The 24,580-nt window shown below is 34.6% G+C and overlaps 1 protein-coding gene across 1 annotated transcript in view; it reads right to left on the minus strand.

Moving 5' to 3' along the window:
- Positions 1-24,580, minus strand: part of LOC118737583 (guanylate cyclase soluble subunit beta-1) — a 248,683-nt gene that overhangs the window by 205,470 nt on the left and 18,633 nt on the right. Inside the window, exons 2-3 of the mRNA XM_036468174.1 lie at positions 15,310-16,389; positions 6,764-6,837 (exon numbers count right to left, since the gene is read on the minus strand). Coding sequence (XP_036324067.1) covers positions 6,764-6,837; positions 15,310-15,312 — 77 coding nt within the window. The 5' untranslated portion in view covers positions 15,313-16,389. The remainder of the gene's footprint in view (positions 1-6,763; positions 6,838-15,309; positions 16,390-24,580) is intronic.

Below are 24,580 nucleotides of genomic sequence, written 5' to 3' on the forward strand. Positions count from 1 at the left end.
TCAAAACAAAATCGTATGTTCGGATTCGATGCTTTAGAAATGTCCCGATTTTTCCCTCGTAAATCTGGTCACCGCAACTATCATATATGTGTACATACATAGTAAATTCCAGCGAGAAAAAGTGGTTGTATAACGTTCCGCTCCAGATGTGCTCTGTATTTCTGTATTTTATAAAAATTTTAATACTTTTTCTTGAAAATTTTAAGTTTAAAATTGCACTAATAGCAAATTTTCTGCCTATAGCTTCGATAGTTGGCTGCAGTGCTCCCTAGTATCTGTGTAGGATGCATTGCGCCATTTTGATGCAATCCTGGTGGGCAGTGGCGTAGCCAGGGGGGTTTTGGGGGGATATATCCCCCCCCCCCTTCGTCAGTGAAATTAAACTTTTTATTTTTGAATTAATAACACAATACTATTTTACCCTTCCGATTTATAATTTTTTTATTTCAGACTGATGACAAATTATCTTTTAATGAATATATAAAATTATCGGTTGGTGGATTATGTATTTGAATATTTGCGAAATACACTAGGCCATTTTGCTTAGTTCCCCACAGTGTTGGGAAATAATCTATAATCTATAAAAAAAAACTGTACTTTTCGACTGTAAATTGTATCGACTTTTTAATTTGCTCATATGCATGCATGCATACATAGATTCCCTTCAAGACCAATGATTTGATGGTATTCACGGGAAAGTTTATGTCGGTACATTTACATATTTTATACTTTTAAAATAAATGTCAAGGCAGATATTTTAAGTAACACTTCTTAACAAACAAATTTTTTTGGATAAAAGAGACATCTTCTTTGAATTCAGTACCAAAACTTGACATTTCAAGTGCTTATCAAAACTTTATACATGTTAACTAGATTGGCCATTTATCTTAAAATTATATAATTTTAATTATTTGTTTATAAAAATGCAGTTTACACTTATAAATCCAAAATTTAATCTTTGCGCAACATTAAAAATTCAACAAACTTTCGTAAAGCTTTTTAATTAGATTTCCTAGAAATACATATTTTGAGTATGCAAATTTGTAGCCCGATCAATTCAAATAAAGCTCAAGTTTAAAATACATAGCTGCGACTTATCGTTGATTTTTAATTACATTCAACAATTTTTATTGAGCTGATTTGAAATATTTTTTTTTTTTTTTGATGAAGGCGTTGCTCATTTTCTTCATTAAAAAAATCGTCGAACATACTTAGATAATATGGAAGAAAATTACCGACATCGTCAAAAATATGCCATACATCAAGTGTAAATCACAGCTACTTTAAATTTGCACTTTATTGGACTAAAATTGAATGAGCTAAACAACTGCAAAATATTAAGGGATAAAATTGAAATAGAAAGTTCGAAATTTTTACGAAAGTTTGTCCATTTTTTTTTAATGTTGTTCAAAGACTAAACTTATTTTCATTTAGTGTTTGTTAAGGAATAAACTATATTTTTATAAACAAATAATTCAAGTTAAAATATAATATAATAACATGACCGCTCACTTCCATTCCAAGTTAAATACTTCTAGTCAGCCGCTGTGGCCGAGGTGCGTTCAACTAATCCGAAGGCCCTGGGTTCAATCCCTGGTCAAAGTAACATCTAAAAAGGTATAGAAGAAAGGAATCCCTTCACAGCGGTAGACCCTCGCATGCAACGGAAAACCTCCGCGTGCATTTCTGTCATAAAAAGTTCACCACAGGTCCCTTCATTTGCGTAGCAACATAAAGATGCACATACCAAATTATAGGAGAAGCTCGACCGAATACTTAACAAAAGTGTAAGCGCCAAAATGTTATTATTATATCGTCCGACAAAATTGAACTTTTCTTTTCGCCCATAAAAAGAAGAGACCAAAACAAAGTGCCCATTTTTCTCGTTTTTCTAGATAAAGTCATTTATGGGTTCTATGGGAAAAGCAACCCTTAACAACCCTTATGCTGAATCGGACAATAGAAAATTCCCTTGTGGCGATTCTACAAAGACTATTGCCTTCTCATCGCCTTCTTCTTAGTGTTTGTGCGTAGAGGGCAACGAGAAGGTTGCATTTTGTGGTAGAAACGAAATCGGAATCATAAAACTTCGTTTCCAAGCGTTGTTTGTTTTTGGATCCGCCATTTGAAACTGATTTCAGTTTGTAATCAGCCATTCAAAGAAACTTTGGATGCCAAATTTCATACAAATCTAATTTTCTTTATCCATCCGGCATTTTGAAATTTTAAAAACAGATGTTCAGATTCATAATCACCGACTCCAAAAACTCTTAAAGCATAAACAGATGGCAGCGTTGATCCGGATCAACTCGGGAATTAACTGCAGTTGATCCGGATTAAGTCCGGGTTAACACGGCAGTTTAAGCTTTTCGATGCGAAGTCTGACGAAGGTTGAAAAATCACAAGATAATATGTATTCTTTTGACTGGTTCAGCATAGGGGTTATTAAGAGTGGTTTTTTCCCCTAGTAATCGCAAACGACTTGATCTAGAAAAAGGGCAAAAGACGGGTATTTTATTTTTGTGTCTACCTTCCGAAAAGCCTGATTTTTACTTGGGTGCAAACTTGTTTATTTTTCTGTTACAATTGAATGCATAAAATTTAATCGAATATCTGCATGCGGTGTTACAGGCAAAAAAAATCCGCTGATTATATCGGTTTTTAGAATTAACACTTCAACGAAATTCGGCTAAGTAAAAGCACCCACGCCTATTAAATGAAGCAACTGACGAAGCTTGAATAAATTTATGGCTTTACAAAAAAAAAAAAAAAAAATCTGGAGTAGATAAGCCGCAAAAGTGAGAAATATTTGTTACTTTTCTTTACATTATTCAATTGAATAAGTGTTATAGAATATCTTGTTTCTTAGATACGTATGTATGTACATATTAAAAATGTAACTCATAGATGTCATATAAATAACACAAAACAGATGCGAATATTACGCGTCACATTACTTTTACACATAACACGCCACCTTACAGATGTGATCTCTTATGTTCGCTCAAGTATGTCTGCAGACGAAACAAATATTAATGAATTTCGTACAAAATATGATAAATTGTGCAATGCAATCATGCAAAAGTGATAAAAGGCCAGAAACCGGAGAGCCTTTCAAATGCTATAGTGAAGCCTACCATGTGCCCATCGCCATAAAGAAATATTTGCTTTAGTTATCGTGTGTAGATGTTCAGAACACATATGGAAAATTTAATAAAAGTATTCATTATAGCATACTCGTAACGCATATGTATAGTACATACATATACAAAAAAAAAAAAAAATACAAAGCATTTGGACAATATATGCTGAAATACTTAATGGGAAAAATCAGGCGACAAAATATACTAAAATACATTAAAAATGTTTGCCTACGCAATGACATATTCAAATGCATTTATATATGTTTTTACATATGTGCACACAAGCGTGTGAGAGTTGTGGCGTAAATGTGTCTTAGACAATCGCTGCTTGTCCACGAGCTGTCAATTTTATTTCTACTACTGTCACTCAAACTGATTGATAATTTTTGCCAAAAAAGCGACAATTTATAAAGCCTAGAGCTGGATTTGAAAGTCGCGTATTCACCAAAAACATACAAACAAACATATTATTTATATATGTACATATGTACCTGCAAGAAATGTTTGCAAACAAGTGTCAGAGGCCTATACGACTCCTTGAGCATGAGTGGCTAAAAGTTTGTAGGAGTCGGAATAGAAGTTAGCGTAAAGACGTTAATCCTATGATCAATGACCAATAATATACTCGCGAGTCAGCGAACAAGTGCCCTTGTACGTTAGAGATGTTCAGGTTAATGACTGTGAGAAATCTATTTAACAGCGAACGAAAATGAAAATCAACCGAAGTAATTTATGAAAAAGTTTTTGTTGAAAAGGTCAGTGATTTAGTTAGTTTCATGAAACAACACATAATTCATAATTTCTTAGAGACTTTGCCTTGACTAAATACTGGATACAAAAGTACTCAGTGCTTAATAAGTACTACTTATGAATTTATTAAATAATAAATACTTGCAACTTATTTAGTATGAAAATAAACAATTTTGAGATGTTCGGTACTATGTCATTGGGCTATTTCGGAATTTTCGGTACTGTTTTAGAATATTGAAATTCTCAAAACGATTTTCGGTACTATTCCGGGTCTTTGGGACTACTTTGGAATATTCGAACTAGTTCGTTATTTTCGAGACTCCGATTTCCGGACTATTTTGAGATTTTTGGGACTATTTCGGGACTATTCGGGATTCTCGAGACTATTTCGGAAACCAAATTCACCGATCTGAGATGAGGTGAGTTCTAGCGAGTTCAGAAGAGGTGAATTCGAATCAGGTGTGTTAAAGTGAGGTGAGTTAATGTGAATTGAATTGAGTTAAGTTGATGTGTTTTGTGGTAATTTGAGGTGAAATGAGTTGAAGTGAGGTGAATTAGATTAAGTTGAGTTATAATAATATATAATAAATAATTTAGTATCTAAGTATTTAGCCATCCGCTATGTATATTAGTTATTTAGTGAACCTTTAGATTACAGTATTTAGCGTCTGCTACTTTAGTATTAGTAGTATTTGGGTATTTGTACTAGTAAGTTCAATCCGAAAAATACTTAAAAACAACAAATCAAATAAAAGACTAACCTGAACCGATAAGCTAAAACTTTATATAACGGTTATAGCGAGTCATTTTTTGTTTATAACAAAAAATAAACAACTTTTGGCGGCTCTTTTATAAATGGTTTGAGGTTGCGATATCTGCGCCCTCCTTACCATTTCTGGCCATGCTTTTACGTAGCTCAGTGTGAAAAGAGCAATCCAAGGCAACGTACGTGCAAGTGTTTGTAATACCCCATTGGTGTAACTATATAGCAAACCACCACGTCAGTATAATTGTAATTTTTTCTGGTGTCTTGCATACCTCAGGTAAAATCATTATAGTTGCTCTCAAACCTTAAGACAATAAATCCGTATTGCAACTGATATTATCGCCTTTTTGCAGCCAATAAGCTTCCTTCAAAAGAACTTCGGCCGGAACATTTAAAAACAATGGGTAGCAAATGATTGAGTGGCACGAGAAAATTGAAGGCGAAGCATAACATTTCAACGACGGCGACGACGATCGTATAAAAGATCTGGTGATCTGCTCAGGAAGGTACACAAAATTTTAGAGTGCGAGCACATATGAGACATTCTTTTTCATATCGGACACCAAATTTGGTCTAACAATTTCGATTGACTTACAATTTTTTTATGGGTTCCATACATGAAATAAGCTAACACGTGTTCGAGGAATTTTTTTCGCTTTTTTATTTGGAGATTTGATCTGTCAAAATTTGCATTTTTTCGTGATTCTGACTAATGATGTCCTCCTTAAAATCACTATAGAGAATTAAACAGGGATTACGACGGTATAATTATAAATCCCTAATTTACTGGTCTTCACTACGCAAATCAACTTCAAAAAGTTCAATTGTTAATCGCCAAGTTAGCTTGGCTGCGATCAGCAGTACCCGAGATATAACGATTTGAAGGAGTGCGTGATTAGTCAGAATCACGAAAAATGCAAACTTTGACTTTTTTGAATTCCTCGAACATGTGAGCTTATTTCATGTTTAGAACCCACAAAAAAATTTGAAGCGAATCGGAGACATGACATCAGTTTTTTACGAAATCCGTCCGAATAAAAAAAAAGGCTCCTATACATAAATACTAGGGAACCTAATTTTGTAACTAAATAACTCAAAGTTTGAAAGTTATGTGCATCTATATATTTATAGAACTCCCTATTTTTGTCGGTGTTAAAATGTACAAACTGCAATCTCAATACAATATTTGCTACTGATAGCACAGTCTGTGAAATTTTTCGCTGCGTTATGTCCAAATACAGATTTTTATTATTACTCAATTATTTGAAAAAATAACATTTAGAAAAGAATCCGCTGGCTTCTTTATCAAATACATTTATTAACAAGTCCAAGTCTAATTCTCGTGCAGTTAGTACATCGCTGCCGAAATTATGTATGTTGAAAGTTAATAGTATACATGACACAAAAAACCTGCTAAATATGGGCTGATAATCATGATTTTATGTAAATCACGAACTTTTTTTCACGTAAAGTGCTAATATCTACCATGGGGAAAATTCTCATGAAATGGGACTTAATATACAAGAAAAGAAATTATTGGCGCCATCATAAATAGTCTTATAACTTATAAAATTTTTTGAAGGCTCAAACCCTAACATAACAGCTGTCAAATGGCTTAGTTCCGTCATGCTAATGGAAGTTTTGCGAAAAATGCTTCTAACGTAACTCGGTACGGTGAAGAATAATAAGCGAGATACCTGCAAGTTTTTTGACAAACAAAAAAAGTTAAGTTGGAACTTCACGAAAGGATTTCACCAAGGACTTTACGTTATTGTCATTTGTTTCAAAGGACAATAGAATAGTTCTTTAAATCTTATTTACACATCACACTCGAGAATCGAGTAGTGGGTCAGGTAAACCACTAGTGATAAAAAATTATAAACATACCGAGTGTGGCGTTAATGAGATCGATTGGTGCAATGGCAATATATGAAATTATCAGTTCTCGCTCTTTCTATGCATTTGTGTTTCACAATATCAACCACCGTCTTCAAATTGAGGCTATTTACCAGATAATTTCAATTTGTTGTTTCATTTCTTCAAATATTATTACGCTGTGTTTAGACAAACAACACTAAACTAAAGCCAAAAGAAATAAACTTACTTTATTTGATCCCATATCTCTTCGCCGAAATTCTTCAGCACCAGCAGCTCCAGCGCGTAATTAACAAATCCGTACTGAAATGAAAAATAGTGACAAAGAAATAAATAAATGAAATATTTTTTAAAGACGGTTATATATCAGAAGACTAATTAGGAGAAATAAGCTCATAAGCACTGGAACAAAAAAGTATGAAAACTAATGAATGAGGGAGTATACAAGTGTGAGGCAACTGCTAGGAAGCGCATTAATTATTTGATAAAAGTGTAGAAATTACATACAAGCATTAGCAAGGAGAAGACAATTTCTGTATTGCATGTGCTGAAATGTAAAGCGAGAATCCACTTAAATACATATTACCCTCAGCCTCGGCAAGCAAAATCTAATAAACTCGACGCCGCCAGCAGCAGCATTAAGTAGTCAGCTTTGAATCGAAAGTGGGGCGCCACTATTCGCATAGTGGAGCAATTGACACAATTCTTTATATTTCTTTTATGACTTTTGCACTTGGCGTAATTTTTTACTTAACTGCTACAATTTTCTTTAGCCGCGTACTTACTACCTACTACTTTTGTGATGCCTCGTAGCTATTCATTTTCTTTTGTTTTTGCTTTACTACTTCTTGCTATTGCTTCCGATGGCTAAATTATAAGACTTTGCAGTGTGCAATTTTTTATACGAAAGCAATGTGGCATGGCGTAAAAAACGTGTAGACATAGAAAAAAATATATATAACAGGTGCCTAGCGTGCAGATTTCCGCTTTTACTGTGAGCTCAAATGCAAACCGTTTGGCGTGCGGTAGCTTTTAATTAAAGCTTGTTAGCACTTTGTATGTATTTACATATATACCTAAAATAGCAAAAAAAAGTAAAAAGTTCGGCACGTAATTGACAGCTTACTGTATTTTGTGAATACGCAGGTATATTTAGTTGATATTTATTCATTGAATTCGTGGAAACCCCCATTGCGACTGCAGTTTAGAAAACGGGGGTAATTTGCAAAATGATTCTTATTTATAAGGCGGTTGATTTGTTTGAATTTGTGACGGAATATCTTTCTAGATATCCAACAACGCTGGCAACTGTAAATAAATGCAACTATCAACTTTTTCTAAACAGTTTTTCTAAACTAATGCTTTTATGTTTCCCGTTTCTTTTTAACGGACTCACAGGGGGACGTTTGAACGAGCAAGGCTGTCACAAGAATTTTTTTTCGAAATTTTAACAAAATGTAAAAAAAGTAGCCGCGTTCAATAGAAAAAATTCTGAAGAGCATTTCCCAGTCCCCTTCACTTTATCAACTTACAAAACAAACGTACACCGTTTACAGGAATCAGAGTATTCTAACAGTGCGTATAAAATAATTTTCGGTCTTTATAGAGATTGTGACGGATTTAAGTAAATATTTTTGTGATCAGTGACTTATCTATGTAAAAATATTATTATGGATTTGGATAAAGCAGGTAAGAACACATATGTAATTTTGATATATTTCACTGTGGGGTAAATTTTTTTTTCTGGCAGCAGCACCAAAATTAGTGGAGAAGATGAACCCGATGACGATGCGAGTCAATGTCGTACCGCCTGACTATGAAGCGGTACGAATAGCTATTACACGGCCGAAAAACAACAAAGCTGCTGGAGTTGACGGTCTGCCAGAAGATGCATGCAAGAAGTCTTATGCAGAGTATGGTCAGATGAACGCAAGCCCGTCGACTGGAATTTAAGTGGCTCTGATCAACCCACAATAAAGGCGATCCCTTAGTATGCGCCAACTATCGCGGGATCATCACATCAGAATTTAGTTGACTGGTAGGTTCCAGAGTAGGGGCGGAGAGAACTTGTCCTTGAGGAATACCTTTCGTTGCATGTGTGGTTATGGACGCGCCCCCCCAACTCTGATGAGAGAGTTCTTCTTTCAAGCAGAAGCCTTGTAAGCTCCGCCAGAGGCCGCTCCAGCCCCCTTGGGAAAGTGAGCGCACTGAGGCCTCTGGAGGAATAATGACGCCCTCTAAGCTAAGAAAGATACCTAAGGTAAATTCCCTAAAGGCGGGTTCTTTTTAAATTTTGGACACAATTTCGTGAAGCGCAAGGTCCACGAATTTGCCCTTAGAATAGGCATGTTGACACTCCGACACGTTCTCAGATGAAAGGCGCTCTCTGATATGGGCGTAAAAAAGTCTTTCTAGAGTTTTAAGAAGAAAGGATGTTAGGCTTGCTGGCCTGAAGTCATTGTATTTAACTAGTCCTTTTGTTAGTGCAACAAAAGCATTATTTATAGCTCTTACGAATATATGAACATAGTAGCTGATCCCTGGATGCACGTTGCCACATTAAGAAGAATTCCCCAATAGGTGCACTCCACTTTGTCTGTACTGTGATATCAACCACGAAAACGCTTTCAGAATTTATGGGCCGACGTGACTTGACCAGACACTTATATTTAATACCTTTACTGTTTCACAATGATTTCTGACACGTAGAATATATAGAAATGCTTAAAATCTGATGGTCATATTTTAATATTGATCGACAGAATTTTTGTTCACTATCGCCCTTGAAAATTAGTTTTAAGCTTTGTTATAGGAAGCTTGACAGTAAAGCCAGCAAATTCCAAAATACGATTAATTTAAAATACACAATATGCAAAATTCGACTGCAGCACAAAAAGTAACTTTTAAGCGAATGCAAATGCTCAGCGGAATTTTCTTGGTATTAAACCTTGTAGCTATTAGTCGTTTACATGTAAATTCATTCAATATGATATCGATTTTTTTTTGTTAAATTATTTTCTGACTCGTTATCGACATATCCGGCGGATGTACAACTGTGTGCAAAAATTTCTAACAAAAATAAATGTACGTACGTCCATATAACGAACATGCTAAGATTGTTTGTATTGTTGTTGTACGTTTGTATGTTTTTATTTTCCTACAAACGATAAGCCACATACCCTACATTTTGATTAAGCTTCCCCGTAGAGAAAACGGGGAAATTCAACAAAATTTTATAATGCATAGGTCAGTTCAGCAGCAGTCTGATTGTTAAGTATATAATTAAATTATTTTAAAATACTGCCTAACTTTAGACAGATGATTTGCGGGGAATCAAGTTACATGACTGTATTAGTGATCTTCTGAAATTTATTACAGTACTAGTACTGTGGCGAAAACCATCGATTTAAATTTGGTGCCATCGAATCGATGTATTAATTAATAATAATGACTGACAACATAGAAATAGAAAATAGTATTGAAGAACAAATTTCTACAATTTTCAAAGTTGCTTGAAAGCTGAGTTGCAAATACTGGACTGGTGAATGTATTGCCCTCTAATCCTCTTTTCTTTAAGGGTACTAGCTTATAAATTTTGAAAAAGACATTTCTGATCAGTAGCTTAAGGAAAAATGGCTTAAAAAATATCTCCACTTTCACTTTTATATTTTTATTCCGATTTCAAACATCAAAAAATTTGTTTTCTTCGTAAAAGGTCATATTTTCACCTGCCAAACAGAAGCCGGTAATAAACATATTTTTCTCAGACGTAATTTATGACAAAGCACAATTTTTAGAGAAGTTTTGTAAAATTCTTGAAAATTTCATAAATATTTATTAAAAATACAATTTAATTACAAATGTAGGCTCGGAGCTTGTATTTAATTAAACTTGATCCGACATTCTTGCTGATAAAATTAGAGCGCGACGGAGTATTACTGAATGAGGTTGTATTCCCTCAAAAACCTAAATTTCCTCTCTTTACAAATTGATGCGTTGTACAAAATATTTATTACTGCTTTTATAGTATTATTTAACTTTAAGATTTGATTCACTCACTTTAATAATGATTCACTTCTGTACTGAGTTATGGATTCCTCTACTTGTTGTTTTTTAATTAATCAAGCTGCCGTTGTTCACCTCTAATTGAGTTAGCAAAATTGTAATGCTAACGCGGTCAAAATCTGCTATACTTTGCATCATAATATTTAATGTTTATTAGCTTTCACTACACTTAACTGATTAAAAAAAAAACGAAGAAGTTCAAAGCACGACTGGAGACTGTCTGCTTAGCCGCTAGCTCATTAAATCGCTTGCTCACTCAGTTATTCATAAATTTTGCTCATCTTACTGCACGAAGAACGTACGTATGTGTGTATGTTTGTATGTGTGTATGCGCATTAATGCCCGTCGAGAATATGAATTATAAATATTTATTAAAGCTTAATATGCATACCCCTCCAACAACCGCAAAACACAACCACATTGACAGCTAACTACAGCAACGAAGGCAACAACACAGAGTCATATTGCGTTGTCAGCTGTAATATACATAGCCATAATGTGGAAATTTAAACTAAACAAACAAAAGCAAAATCCCAGCGAAGATCCCGATAACTTTTTCACACCACCATCTAACTACGAACAACCGTTTTCTAATACAAATAAATATGTATGTACATATGAATGTATGATTATCCATATACAGTTGTTTGCAGCTTTGTTGAAAGTTTTCAAGATTTTATTTCTCACCTCCACGCTTCTTCTACCTCCATATTAACATAGTGATTAAAGCACCAGACAGACTGTGGCCTGTGGCGCGGACATTAATCCCAGGTGCTCTGCATAGTTTGCAGCTCTGAGATTGAGCACAAACATACATACTATGTACATTACTGCAGATAGGTATCCTTGAAAGTATTCGCACGCCAGTCATTCCATCGATTAGCTTTTTCGCTCCTACTTACATACGTATGTATGTATTTATGTACTTATCGTGGCTTCTATAGTAGCACTGTACCCGAGAGACTTGAAACATTATTTGATTTGATTGCCCTTTTTCTATCAATATCCCTTTGTATGAAAGCCACTTTTATTTTTTTTAATGCGTTTTATTTACTTATACATACATATGTAGTAAGTATGCGCCTGTTTATTTTTGTTTTAACTTTTGTAGTTGTAGTTTTGTAATGAACCGCAAAATCGCCTTAAAAGTTATGCAATTGGCATTTAGTCATCATAAAATATGTAAAAGCAATGTCGCTCCCACGCCGCAGTTCATTGTCAATGTGCCATTTACATATGCATTTACATATATACTGTTAACACATTTACATTTACACAAAAATCGATAAACTTGAATATTTCAGGAATGGAATTTCTCCTGTCAGAGCAAGAAATTGAAAAGTGTAAAGTTATTGAACATTTGCACCACAAAAGCGAAGTATTTTACTGGAATTTAGAGAATTATGTTTACGAAAGTTATCTAAAATGGAAATAACTTAATAATAAAAATAAAAGAATCTTTTGTATTGGTTATAGGTAATTGTGAAGGTTCGAGCAGAGTTATTGCTTATAGTTATGTGGTACATACTTCTTTGCTCCGTATTTTGTATAAATATTCGCAGTCTATTTATCACAATTTACAACCTTTTAAACCATTTATGTTTTCAACAATTGAACATGTTCTTTTAAGTAAAAGTTACTGCCCTGATCGTAAAACTTTTGTTGTGTTATTTTATTTGTCCATCAAAGATAAACTTAAGTTATTCTTTCAAATGTCCACAGACATAAACAGACATGTGAAGTAATGAAGCATGTGGAGCAAGCGGGTTTATTATTATTAGTTATCACGTCGGATATACTCGCGCTGCTACCTAAAAAGATCCAGATAGACGACCAAAGTGTATCAGTTAGCGATTCATAATATGCGAGCAGTCACAAATAATCTCTGTAATTTCCAGCCCACAAAACCTGCAGTTCGTCTCTACAGAAAGCTCCATTTTGTTCAAATGATCTAAGACACTCCCGGCTGAGTTCAAAGCTCATTCCCTTTGACTTAAGCCAGTGGGCAGCGATCTGAGATTCTTCCCATTTATTAAGCAGTCAGGCAGTGTAACCTTTAGATGTATCACAGAAAGGCTGGAGACCATGCATGCGCATTTGGGATCCACGTTTTGCGAAATAGTCAGCTCTTTCGTTGCATTCAAATTGTTTATTCCCAGGGACCTACCACAGCGTAATTCTATTATGCGCTCCTAGGCTGTTCAGAGGAGTTTTACAACTATCCATGAGCGTTTATGTCATTGTTACATGTTACGTGTTTAAGTCTAACCCCTCTATTCTAACAGAGTCACAAAACTTAGCTCATCACTGTTGTGATTTCAAGGGCGCCGAGAAATGTGTCACAAAAAATTCGATTTTGAGTGCTAGAGAAATACACAGAAATTTAAAAAATTGAATTGTACCGGCACACTTTTTGCAGCGGCAAGCTTTGAGGCGCGGTAGAAGTCACAGCAGTGATGAGCTAAAGTTTGTGGCTTTGTTAGAATACGGCTGTAAGTTGTTTAGTGCTGCCTAACTATAAGTCATAATATTTATTATGGCCCCTTTTGTTCTTATCCGAAGACATTATCGAACACAGACTTCGATTTCAAAGACTTTCGCGTGGAAAATGGGTCCCAAGCACGCCTGCCTCAATACTCCCGTCGCCCATCTTTAATCCATCGGTATACCATACTTAGGACCCTTTGCCTATCATAGATATTATCGCTTTACAGCAGTCCCTTTCAAGAATTCTGACTTTGTAGGGCTTATCGAGTTATGATTTCGGTAGAAGGATATCTGTGAACTTGATAGCGGGATCATCTATAAATCTATAAATGTCTTGACAACCTCCAAGTGACCCCAAAGATGCCCACTTTTCATGCTGATTACAATGGTCGCACTAGAGCCGGCCAGTGCCGCACTTGTAACAACGGGTTTAGCGACCGTACTGATATACAAATACGTTAGTTTGGGTGATATTCCTTGAATTTTACCATGGTAAAAAATGCTCTTGCGGCCTTGTTGGTAACTTTCTAGAGATGTGAGTTCCATTTGAACCGTTTGCCCAGAGTTACTCCTAGATACTTGTTCTCTTTTGAGAACTCAATTTTTGTCCATGCCAAGGTGGGTCTCGTCAAGTTGACTTTGCTTCTTTTAGTAAATGGGACAACGGTGGACTTCAGAGGGTTTATCAACAATCCCTTTGAATCACACCAGTCTTCTTTTAATCTGAGCGCAGCTTGCAATCTGAAGCAACTAATGGTTCATGCCAGCCGACAACGTATATACTAGGTCAGCTGCATATCCATATGCCTTGAGTCCATTGCCATTTAGCTTTTAAAAGAGTTCGTCAACAACCAGCGTCCATAGTAGGGGCGATCAGACTCTCCCTTGAGGACGGCCACGGATGGCAATCACTGCATGCCTGCATGTCTGCTAGTTCCGGAATTATAGTTGTGGATTTCAACATGCTTATGATCTAATCAGTTAGAAGGTTTGGAATATCCTACCTTATCACAGCTATCGATATGGCTTCGTAAGACGTATTGTCGAAAGCACCTGATATGTACAGGAATGTACATACTGCAATGCGTTTTCAATGACTTTAGTTAGGCTATGTATTGCAGTACTAGTAGATTTTCCTACCTGGTATGCTTGCTGACTCTTACATAGAGGATTATTTCAGAGAAAGTTTTCCCTTATGTGCAAATCAATAAGTTTTTCTAATGTTTTTACTAGAAAGGAGCTGAGGGTAATTGGTCTATACGCAGGTAAGATACTTGCTCGCAGCAATCTGAATAGTGGCCCAGATATTAAGCCCGAGCTCTGTTGTAGCAGGCATGGGTAAATGCCATCTGGATCAGGAGATTTATATGCACTAAAGGTTGAAATTGGCATAAGTCAAAAAAACTCTAGATAGGTTAGTCATACTTTTATGTGAAATAACGACACTTTTTGTTTTGTGCCGTTGGGCAGCAATACAAAAGGAGTTTTTTTTCGTTTAACTGCTTGGGAGTTCTTACTTATTTCCCAGTTATGTAGTCCAACACTTACTTAATCTTTAGAAAAAATCTTCCGAGAAATATTATTGCAAAATCTTTAATTGGCTCTACTGAAAAATATGAAATTTTAAGTTTTGTCGCTATAGTAGAGTAGTACACTTAAGTGTCGGTGGACTTCACTGATATCGGTTGGAATGAAAGGAAAGGGGTACATATAACGAAGGGGGAACAAAATAATACTTATTTTTATGCGCCAGTACGCGACACATTCTTATTTAGTGCTCATGCTAAAATATTTAATTTAAATTCTTAATTTGAGATTAAGTTTATGAACAGGTGGCAACTCTCTTCAAAAATAATTTTGTGGGACACCCATATTGTTGTAATATTCTAACTTACTTAATAAAAAGTTGGTTTTTAATACTTAAAACGACTGGAAAGTGCCCATCTATGATTTCAACACATTAAGCAACAACCCTAGTGTACAATGTATGTGCGCAATGTGCCAAACGAAAGTAAAAGTTGGGGGTTTTGATTAAATCTCTGTGGACATTAATGACAGTATATGAGGTGTTCAGTAGACATTTTATTTGTATTCATAATAAAAAAGAATGTAAAATGTACGCAATCACAAGATTCCTAATCCCAAAGAAAGGGAAATATAACTTTACAAAACAAATAAATAATTTCTACATACCTCGATTCGCATAAAATCATAAGGACTTACCATTTTGTTTAGCTGCAAGGCAATGCGATGGAACGAACGAAGTATTTGGGTGGATACCCTTTTTCTGAAATGATTTTCAAATGTCCCTACAGTTTAATGCGCGACAGCGGTCAATGGTTGTTTAGTATGCACATATGTACATATACATATATATGTAAATCTATTCGCTTTAAGGTACACTTCCTTTTTTTATTTCACTTTTCACTTCGCTTTGGAATTCGGGTTTCTTTATTACGCGTCGTTTCAATTTCAAGGCAATAAAATGAAAGGTAAGAGAACAAACAAACTTGTTGAATTGCTGTGCTGGTGGGCGTGAGTTTTCTGCTTTTTACAGCTACATCAAAGGAAAGAATTTCTGTCAATTTATGCGTACACCGCCGGGTTAGTACGTCGGCGACTGATAAGTGACCGGATGCCGACAAACTCAAACACTCACACTTTTAAGCAATCGTCGTAGCTTGCGTACGTACAGTGCGTATACGTAATAACACAATTTGTACGTATTTTTTTGTGCGGATTCTCCGATCTACCGATTTAGTTACCAACTACACTATATGTACTGGTAAACGATTTTTTTTTCACAACATAGTGCTATCGTAAGCAAATGAAGAAAGCGCAATGTTGGTGCTGTAAATTCAATACCGTTGAGTAAGCGATTAAATGCACGGTTTTACTTTTTCTTTATAGCTGGTACTTTTTATTCACATCCGCTTACGGATTGCCGGATTTGTTATGCTTTTGCTGTTGCAATTGTGCGGTTTCTGTTTATGTGATTGGATAGCAGTTTTCTCAGTTTTTGTATTTTGTTGTCTTTTTTTTGGAGTTGAGAGTCTTTGTTTTTTATTCAGAATTTTTTATTTTTTCACAGAATTTGTTTTTGTTATTTTTGTTGTTGTTTTTTCACAGAATTATTTTTTGAGTACTTCGCTCACTACGTACCACTTTATTTTTATTTCTTCCTTTTATCGCGTATTCTTGATTGCGATTATGCTCAACTTATCCTTTGCTTCAATTCGCTTCAATTTTTCACTTCTTCTCCTTCTGTATGCCCGTGGTGAGTTGCACTCAAAGCACCTTATGCTGAAAAGAGAATAAATATTTTAATATACTTTTTTATTTTATTTTATTGTGAGCATCAAGTTTTTGTCCGCATTAAAAATATGTATGTATATTAGAGTGGTCCAAAAAAAAATAAAGTCGGAGTTTTAATGCCGGCACACCCTAGGATTGATCTATATCGAAAAAAATAGACCCCTATTTTTTATTTTGAAATCAAAAAATATTTAGGGAGTGCTCAAAGCGCTCAAAGTTTCTCATGTATTTTATATGGAGAAAAAACATCTTTTCGTAGAATTAGTGTGGAATTCTTGAAAATCAATATTTTTCGATCGGAGAAGCTTACTTATCTTCAGGAGATTCCCAGCAATAACACTCCATTGTTTCTTTAACAATTTTTTAATGCTAACTATATTTTATAGGTCCTCCAAAGCCCTTAGAAAATGCAATGGGGGACCAATAAAAAATCTTTAATCATAAAAAATGATTAAATAAACAATTGGATATTAATACTGGAAGTCACCTGAAGAGAATCACAGTATTACGGTCGAAAAATATTGATTTTCAAGAGATATATACCATTTCTACGATTTTTTTTTCTCCATGGAAAACTTTGAGCGCTTTGAGTACTCCCTAAATATTTTTTGATTTCAAAATAAAAAAATAAGGGTATATTTTTTTCGGCATATAACAATCCTTTTTTTGACATACATTTTTGGACCACTTTAATGTATATAGTTGAAAATTAATTTAAATGGAGATACATATGTACAATTTCAAACAATATGTGCAATTTCACTTCATAAAAAAATTCATACATACTACAGCAACTGGTTAGTAGCGTAAACCACCCTGTAGGGAAACCCCGAACTGATGAACCAAATATGTAGTTCCGTACTAGATCTTTGTCGCCAGTCCGATAGTATCTAGATCGCCACCAGTTCAAAAGCAGCGCGATGTGGTACTATTAAAAAAAAACAATTTTTTATTTTGAGAAACCTATATCTAAAATGTCGAATTTAGAACTGGTTCGAAACTATAGAAAAAGGGATGCAGCTTTAAATAGATTTTTCCTTGGCGGGGTTTTCGTTAATATATGCTTTGAGTCTGCGCTTCGCAAATGCTTTTTCATAGTTTGGTATTACAAAACTAAAATTTTTGTTAATATTTTGTGACCTCAGCGCCTCTGCAAATTCATCTACAGCCGAAGGTATGTAAACGTGTTTTCAAATGCCCAATTTGATTTACATTCGTTCAAACAAATTTGATTTCTGATTGAAAACATATTTCTTTAGAAATAATTAAAAATCCTACCATGGTAACACCAAACAGACTGTTTGTAAACGTCGTGTTACTTTTCTGTCGATTTTATAACTAATTCAGAACTATAGAAGACGGGGTGCAAAGCGAACTAGAGGTTCTGAACTATAAAAAAGGTGCAGCGGGGGACAATTTCCAATTCCTATGACATCGAGGTGTTAAATTCGCCAGTTGTTTGCATGCAAAAGAGATTTATCGCGAACTAGTGGCGGGTCTAAATGTACTAGAAGCGCACCAGTTCAGAACTAGATATTTTCCTCACAGGGCAACTACCAGTCCGCCGGGATTTTCCTTATACTCGACGAGTATGTGTGCTGAATTACATACATACATATGTATGAAAATACATACATCAAGCGAAGGTATGCAAATTGGTACTTGGCAGTAGTGTCCGTCGTTATGCAAATCCGCTGCTCCCAATTCACCAAAAAAATCGATTTCAGTACCCTACAGTATACATAGTATGTGGTGTTGAAAAAATTTTCGTAATATATGTACATACGTAAATATGTATGTACAAATGTATAAATATGTACACACATAAATATTGGCATGCATACTCGTGAATATGAAAAACGGTGCTAGCTTTAGTGAGGTAGACTAAATCGAATGCAATCATATGTATGTGCATACATATCAAGGTTGTTGCGAATATTCGCATTCGCATTCGCAACCGCGGAGCTTCCGCATTAATTTTAACATTCGCATTCACTTTCGCATTCGCAATGCTACATTAAAATTGTCCCCCCTGCGCCCCCCTCCTTTTGTAATTTATAGTCAAAGAGTAAGATCCTTCAATAGGTATTTCCTGCGGAAATGTTCAACGTCTGGCTATAAAGAGAACCGACTATTTGCGCGTTGAAAAGTAACCTTTAATTAGGTAAGAATAACGTAATTATCGAGTATTAGTTGTCAAAGATTTGTTAAAAAAAACTGGATGCATCGCTAGTTTTTAACCGACTTCCAAAAAGGGAGGTGGTTATCAGCTCGTCGGAATATTTTTTTCTTTTTTTTTTTTGTATGTTACCGCATAACCTAGGACGGATGTCGATAATTACCTTTGCATCGGAAAGGTAGTGCCTCAGAAGTGGTCCCATACTAATCTAGTTTAAGTTCGATTTTTGGATCATTAACTATATTTTTGTATGAGAATTGAAGTCGGTTTTTTTTGCTACAAATTAATTTTTTACTTTTTCTTAGGTAAGTGTAGTTATTTGTTTTCTCAAAAAACTTATTATTTTTAAGTTCCGTGTTTGCTTTTATTAGTCTTTCAGCTGGAAAACGACAACATTTATTTTAATTTTGTGATAATTATCAAAATTAGCACGCTTCGAAATAAAGATAAAATAATATGTGAATATGTTGACAGCAAAGTTCACAAATCAAATAAGAATTAATTCAAGGCGAATTTAATAAATATTGAGGAGTGGGACTTAGCATGAAATATATCTTTAGTATAGTATGAAAAGGGCGTAACTTATGTCGCCGGGGAAAAACAAAAGTCGCAACTAACTAAAAATTCAAAATTCGAATATTTTGATTGATTAAGATGGATTTCATCGAATCATAAGACCCCTCCAGCGTTGCAAAATTGACGCTTTCGTCGTCATTTTGACGTTTTTTTTAGCTCAATGACGTTTTGATGATTTTGCAACCGTAATTACGATTTTTTTTAGTTTATCCACTTACTTATATATGTATGTAGCACATAACTTGTTAAATGAAAACGTAATCTAAAATAAACAATGCATTTACATATCTAGTTTTGTTCTTCAACCTTTAGTAACCCATATGCAATGTGGGTTCCCTTTGGTTTTGTAATGTGTGGTCATTAGGGCGGAGTAATTTAATTTGGAAAAAAGTGCATGGCTTATTGGAATTCTACTTTCCATTATAAGAAAAAAATGGTGAACAATCTAAGTATATACCACAAGTGACGTTTGACCAATTTTTAAAAGAAAAACTAGTGTATTATATTTTTTTCTGAGCGAAATTAGTTTTTCATTTACAAAATTATGAAGGCAACTTCACGCAATATACTGCGTTTTCTTTTGTAATTGGAAGAGTCAAACCTAATTTTTGGCATACAGTTTTCTCGCCATTTCGCCTTTCAATTAATCGTAGAATTTGAATTTGCCGTACGCTTTTCTCGAAAATTTGGCTCCGAATAAATCACTCATAGTTTTCATATTTATTGTATTTATGTAATTTCTGTAGGTAAATTTGTTTGTATTTTTTATTGTTACAAAATTATAACAACCAAAACTAGACGTTTTTTTGGAAAAAATTACGATTTTATTTGGGGTAAATTGACATTTTTTTATGCAATAAAAAAATTTGTTAGTTGTTGCTTTTTTACATTTCAGCGAGAATGTGAAATTCAAGCTGCCCATACTATATTAACGATATGTTGAAAATTTGCGTTCATTCGGCTCAAAATATCAAAGCACACTGAGGGCATGGAAGGGTACAACAAAACGGATTTGATGGCTTATAATACCGACAGCGGTGAGTAATTAATTTTGACTGCGTGCAACTGGGAAAAGTCGAGCTCAGCTAATAAAAAACTAATTACAAGCTATTCATTACAAGTGAAGCTTTTTCAAGAAGTCTCCCGGGAACTAAGCAGAATTGAGACCTTAATCGTCCGTGATTCCCATAATTCAAATTATCATAAAAATCGGGGTGCCCTTTTTGCAAAACAACAAGATTTTAAACTAAATTGGCTGGCAGCCACGACTTTCAAAACAGACTTTTCTTCAAAATTGTCCGTCCTAGAAAATAAACAATTTATTTGCCATATCCACCTACTTAGAAAACCAAAAGAATTGGTTCTCAAAATTGGAAGACAACGGTGTTTATAAAACGATCTTGCCATGATGCTAGATTGTGAAGGTGAAAGTCAGGAGGATACATCCGACATTTGCAGCCCCGATGCAATGCTCAAAAAGGAATTATTGCACCGCAATAAAAAAAAAATCTCAACTGGTGCAGCGTCAATCGAAAAGAAGTTAAAATTTTTGTGAACTTTCAAGTTTTTAAGTTCGTCGCCTTGAGCTAGTGGCGCAATTTTGATTTACGACCCGTTAAGAAACAGACTGTAATCCGGAAAATTACTTTTGATTAAACACAATATTCCAATTTCTAAATTCAAGTACTAAATAAATAAAAAAAAAACATTATTAAAATTTACCTACATTTCCATTTTTTCACATTCGCGGATGTTATCTTTTAAACATCCGCATTCGCATTCGCGGATGTCTAAAACTCCACGTTCGCGACATCCCTAATACATATATGTAGTTGATACATGTATGAAGTATTGTTATTCACAAAGTCAACATATTTCTTTTTTTTGACAAAAGGCAACACAAAAAATCCTGCAAATATCGCGGATTGAGAACTAACGCAGTGCACGGGACAGTTGCCTTACTACTAGTGTGCACATGAATGTGCATATATACGTCTATGCACATATGTATGTAGATATGTATTGCAGCAAAAACATTTCCAGCACGCAATGCGTGGAAAAAAAACAATAGCGATATCAACTACCGGTTTAACAAAGCATTTTATGCCGCTGAACATACATTTTTCATGAAACTTTGATGCAGCTGTGGCGCACAGTGGGACGTGACGCGCGGCCTACTACTGGGGCTCCGAATTCGATGATACATACCTCTGCACTTACTGAAGAACTGTGCAATAAAGTAAAGGTCAAATCACTGAAACGCCCATAGCTATTGTGGACGAAAATGGTAAATTTTATCCGATTTAGATCAAATTCGAAGCATTTTCCGGTTTTAGTCACAAAAGCATAACACTAACTCATCAAAACCTGATCATATTTACGTCCGCCAACTCTAACGAAAGCTTACCCAAAGCAAGCAGGAAGTTGGCCATCGAAAACGGATCTCATTCGAAGAGAAAGCCTAGTATTTTGGCTATAAGCTGCATCTGAATAACAGATTCGTGGGTCATGAATATCTACATGTTTTTCAATTTCCCCTGAATATACCTTTTTATTGCATTTTCTGGATTTGTATGTGTATGTATATGTATGTTACCGGGCAAACCCGATCTTAAGACAAACTTGTTTTGACTACGCTAAACTAGATCAGGCGCCACAGTATTTTTGAGCAGAACTTCGGTCGCGCTTCAAATAATTATTCTCATCAGTCCAACTCCAACTACGCAGTCCACAATATTGTTGCGTCCAACTTCATTTCGCGTTAGATGGATGTATCGGATGTAGTTAGAACTAGCTTCGCCCAGGAAAATCTATTTCGCCTTAAGATCGGACTTGGCAGGTAATATATATATCAGTGTATCAATTAAAATTCAATAAATCTTATGATAAGTATCTTTATAAAGAAGAATAATGGGAACTGAAATCGTAGTTAACGGTGCTGGAACCTTTTTGAACATGACACGCACACTCAAGGTTTACTATTATATAATGTAGATAAGAGATTCTCAATTTTTTTTTCCACTAGACCACTTGCAGAGTTTTACTGATTCCGGTGGACCTTCTTCCTTCGCCATCCCCTCCCCTTTTCTGCAATTTTTTCATCTCATTGCAGTTTGAAATTAGAGCCCAACAATTACACCGATGTTTGCATTAACTCTCAACCGGAAGTAAACACCTTTCATTTCAAAAAGGTCATAAACTACTATAATTTTTTTTTTTTTTAATACATAACTTTGGGAAATTTTCAAATATAATGTTCATATATGTTCATATTAGAGGCAATGAACGCTGGAATCAAATAGAATATATCTGTGAAGTTTCAAGAGTTTAACACAAAGTTACAAAAAAATGGCGGTATGCAGAATATCTGTCGCAGTTATTATGTAACATTTGACATTTTAAGACTTTTCTAATTTTAATAATTTTAGAAATTTCAAAATGTTTAAATTAAACGTAGAAAATATTCTCCTTGCTAAAACGAACGAATATACACCTTTTCCAACAGTATTTCAGAAAAACACAAATGTATTTGAGAAAAGGCCAAATGAATTTCAGAAAAGACCAAATGAATTTCAGAAAAAATCAAATGTATTTCAGAAAACCTCAAATGTATTTCAGAAAAGGACAAATGTATTTCAGAAAAGCTCAAATGTATTTCAGAAAAGGCCAAATGTATTTCAGAAAAGGCCAAATGTATTTCAGAAAAAGCCAAATGAAATTCAGAAAAACACAATTGTATTTCAGAAAAAATCAAATGATTTTCAGAAAAACGCAAATATATTTCAGAAAAGGGCAAATGTATTTTCTGAAATACATTTGCCCTTTTCTGAAATACATTTGAGGTTTTCTGAAATATATTTGAGTTTTTCTGAAATTCGTTTGGCCCAAGGTACATTGAACAGGTAGTATCAGTAGAGCAGCTGATTTGATTTATTTTCAAATTATTTGGTCTCGAAAATGTCAAATATTTTTAATTTTTTCTCACGAAAATTATAAGTTGTTAAAATCCATTTGCTTGTGAAACCTTTTTCCATACAAAACAAGCGATTGAATAGCAGCTTTTGGAACGTTCGCCCAACTCGGCAGCACGACCGCTGATTACTGGGCCTTGCAAAGGATGGATCAATGCTTCGAGAAGCAAACAAATTTACTAGGAAAGAAAGTTGCATCAATTTTTATTTTTTCCAATTTCAATTTTTTATTTTTTATAATTTTTTGTATTTCACATGGCACGCTTTGATTTAGAAGAAAAAATTCAGAACAGTTTTTGACACTTTCGATACCAGAAGCAACAACAAAATACACGCAAATGTTGTTTTTGCTCTACTGATACTACCTGTTTAATGTGCCTTGGTTTGGCCTTTTCTGAACTTCATTTGAACTTTTCTGAAATACATTTGAGTTTTTCTGAAATTCATTTGGCTTTTTCTGAAATACATTTGTGTTGTTCTGAAATACTGTTCAAAAAGGTATAGTGTAATAAAACTAGTTTGTAAACTAGAGTGAAATCTGACTTTAATTTGATAAACTAAAATTCCATTTTTACAATTTTTATTGGCACACTCAAAATGAATGCGTAAAAATGTACCACGCCAATATTTAATTACTTTTAAATAATATGACTTTGAAGTTAGGCGTGCGAGTAAACGAATTAGATGACTGCGAATGGTGTTACGAGGCTTATACGTTACATACGCAACTATAGGTATATGAGCATGAGTGGTTATTTTTACTTTTTATAGCCGAGCGCACTTGTGCACAAGTATATTATAACTTTGTTCACATAACGGCTGTTTGTAACAGCCAAAACGAATCGAGATAGATTGAGACAAATGTCTGTCTGTCCGTTCGTGTACACTATAAATCGAGCAAAAATTTAGAAATCTCAACCAAATTTGGTATTAACGTTACCCTTTATCCAAGGTAGTTTCCTTTTCAAAATGGGCGAAATCGGACTGTAACAAAGCCCACTTCCCATATAATGGTATTTTCGAAAAATGCAAGAATTAGGATATTTCAGTAATAAATTGTTGAAAAATAGTATGTGAAGTATAATTTTGGTAAAAAATAATATTATTATGAAATAGAAAATGGGCGTGACCCGGACTAATTATGGGGAAATGCTGTATCTCAGTAGTATCGATGATTGCAATAACCATTCAGCAGAAAATAAGATTACTATAAATTTTTGGATAATGGGCGCCGCCTTCTTATGGCCACAAATGTATATCTCGGTAATCGCTTTATCGATTTCTACCAAACTTGTTTCAACGATTTCATTAAGTCTTAGTTGAAACCACGATATTTGATACCTACGCTGTGTATATAAAGTTCGGTCTTGTCCGAACTTATAGTTCTTCACTTATTTTAGTATATATCTTTTAAGTTTTCGTTTAAATACAATTTTGCGATGGAATCTTGTTC

Source organism: Rhagoletis pomonella, unplaced genomic scaffold, assembly GCF_013731165.1.
Source record: "Rhagoletis pomonella isolate Grant_MI unplaced genomic scaffold, Rhpom_1.0 Rhpom_scaffold_00004, whole genome shotgun sequence".
Classification (NCBI taxonomy): domain Eukaryota; kingdom Metazoa; phylum Arthropoda; class Insecta; order Diptera; family Tephritidae; genus Rhagoletis; species Rhagoletis pomonella.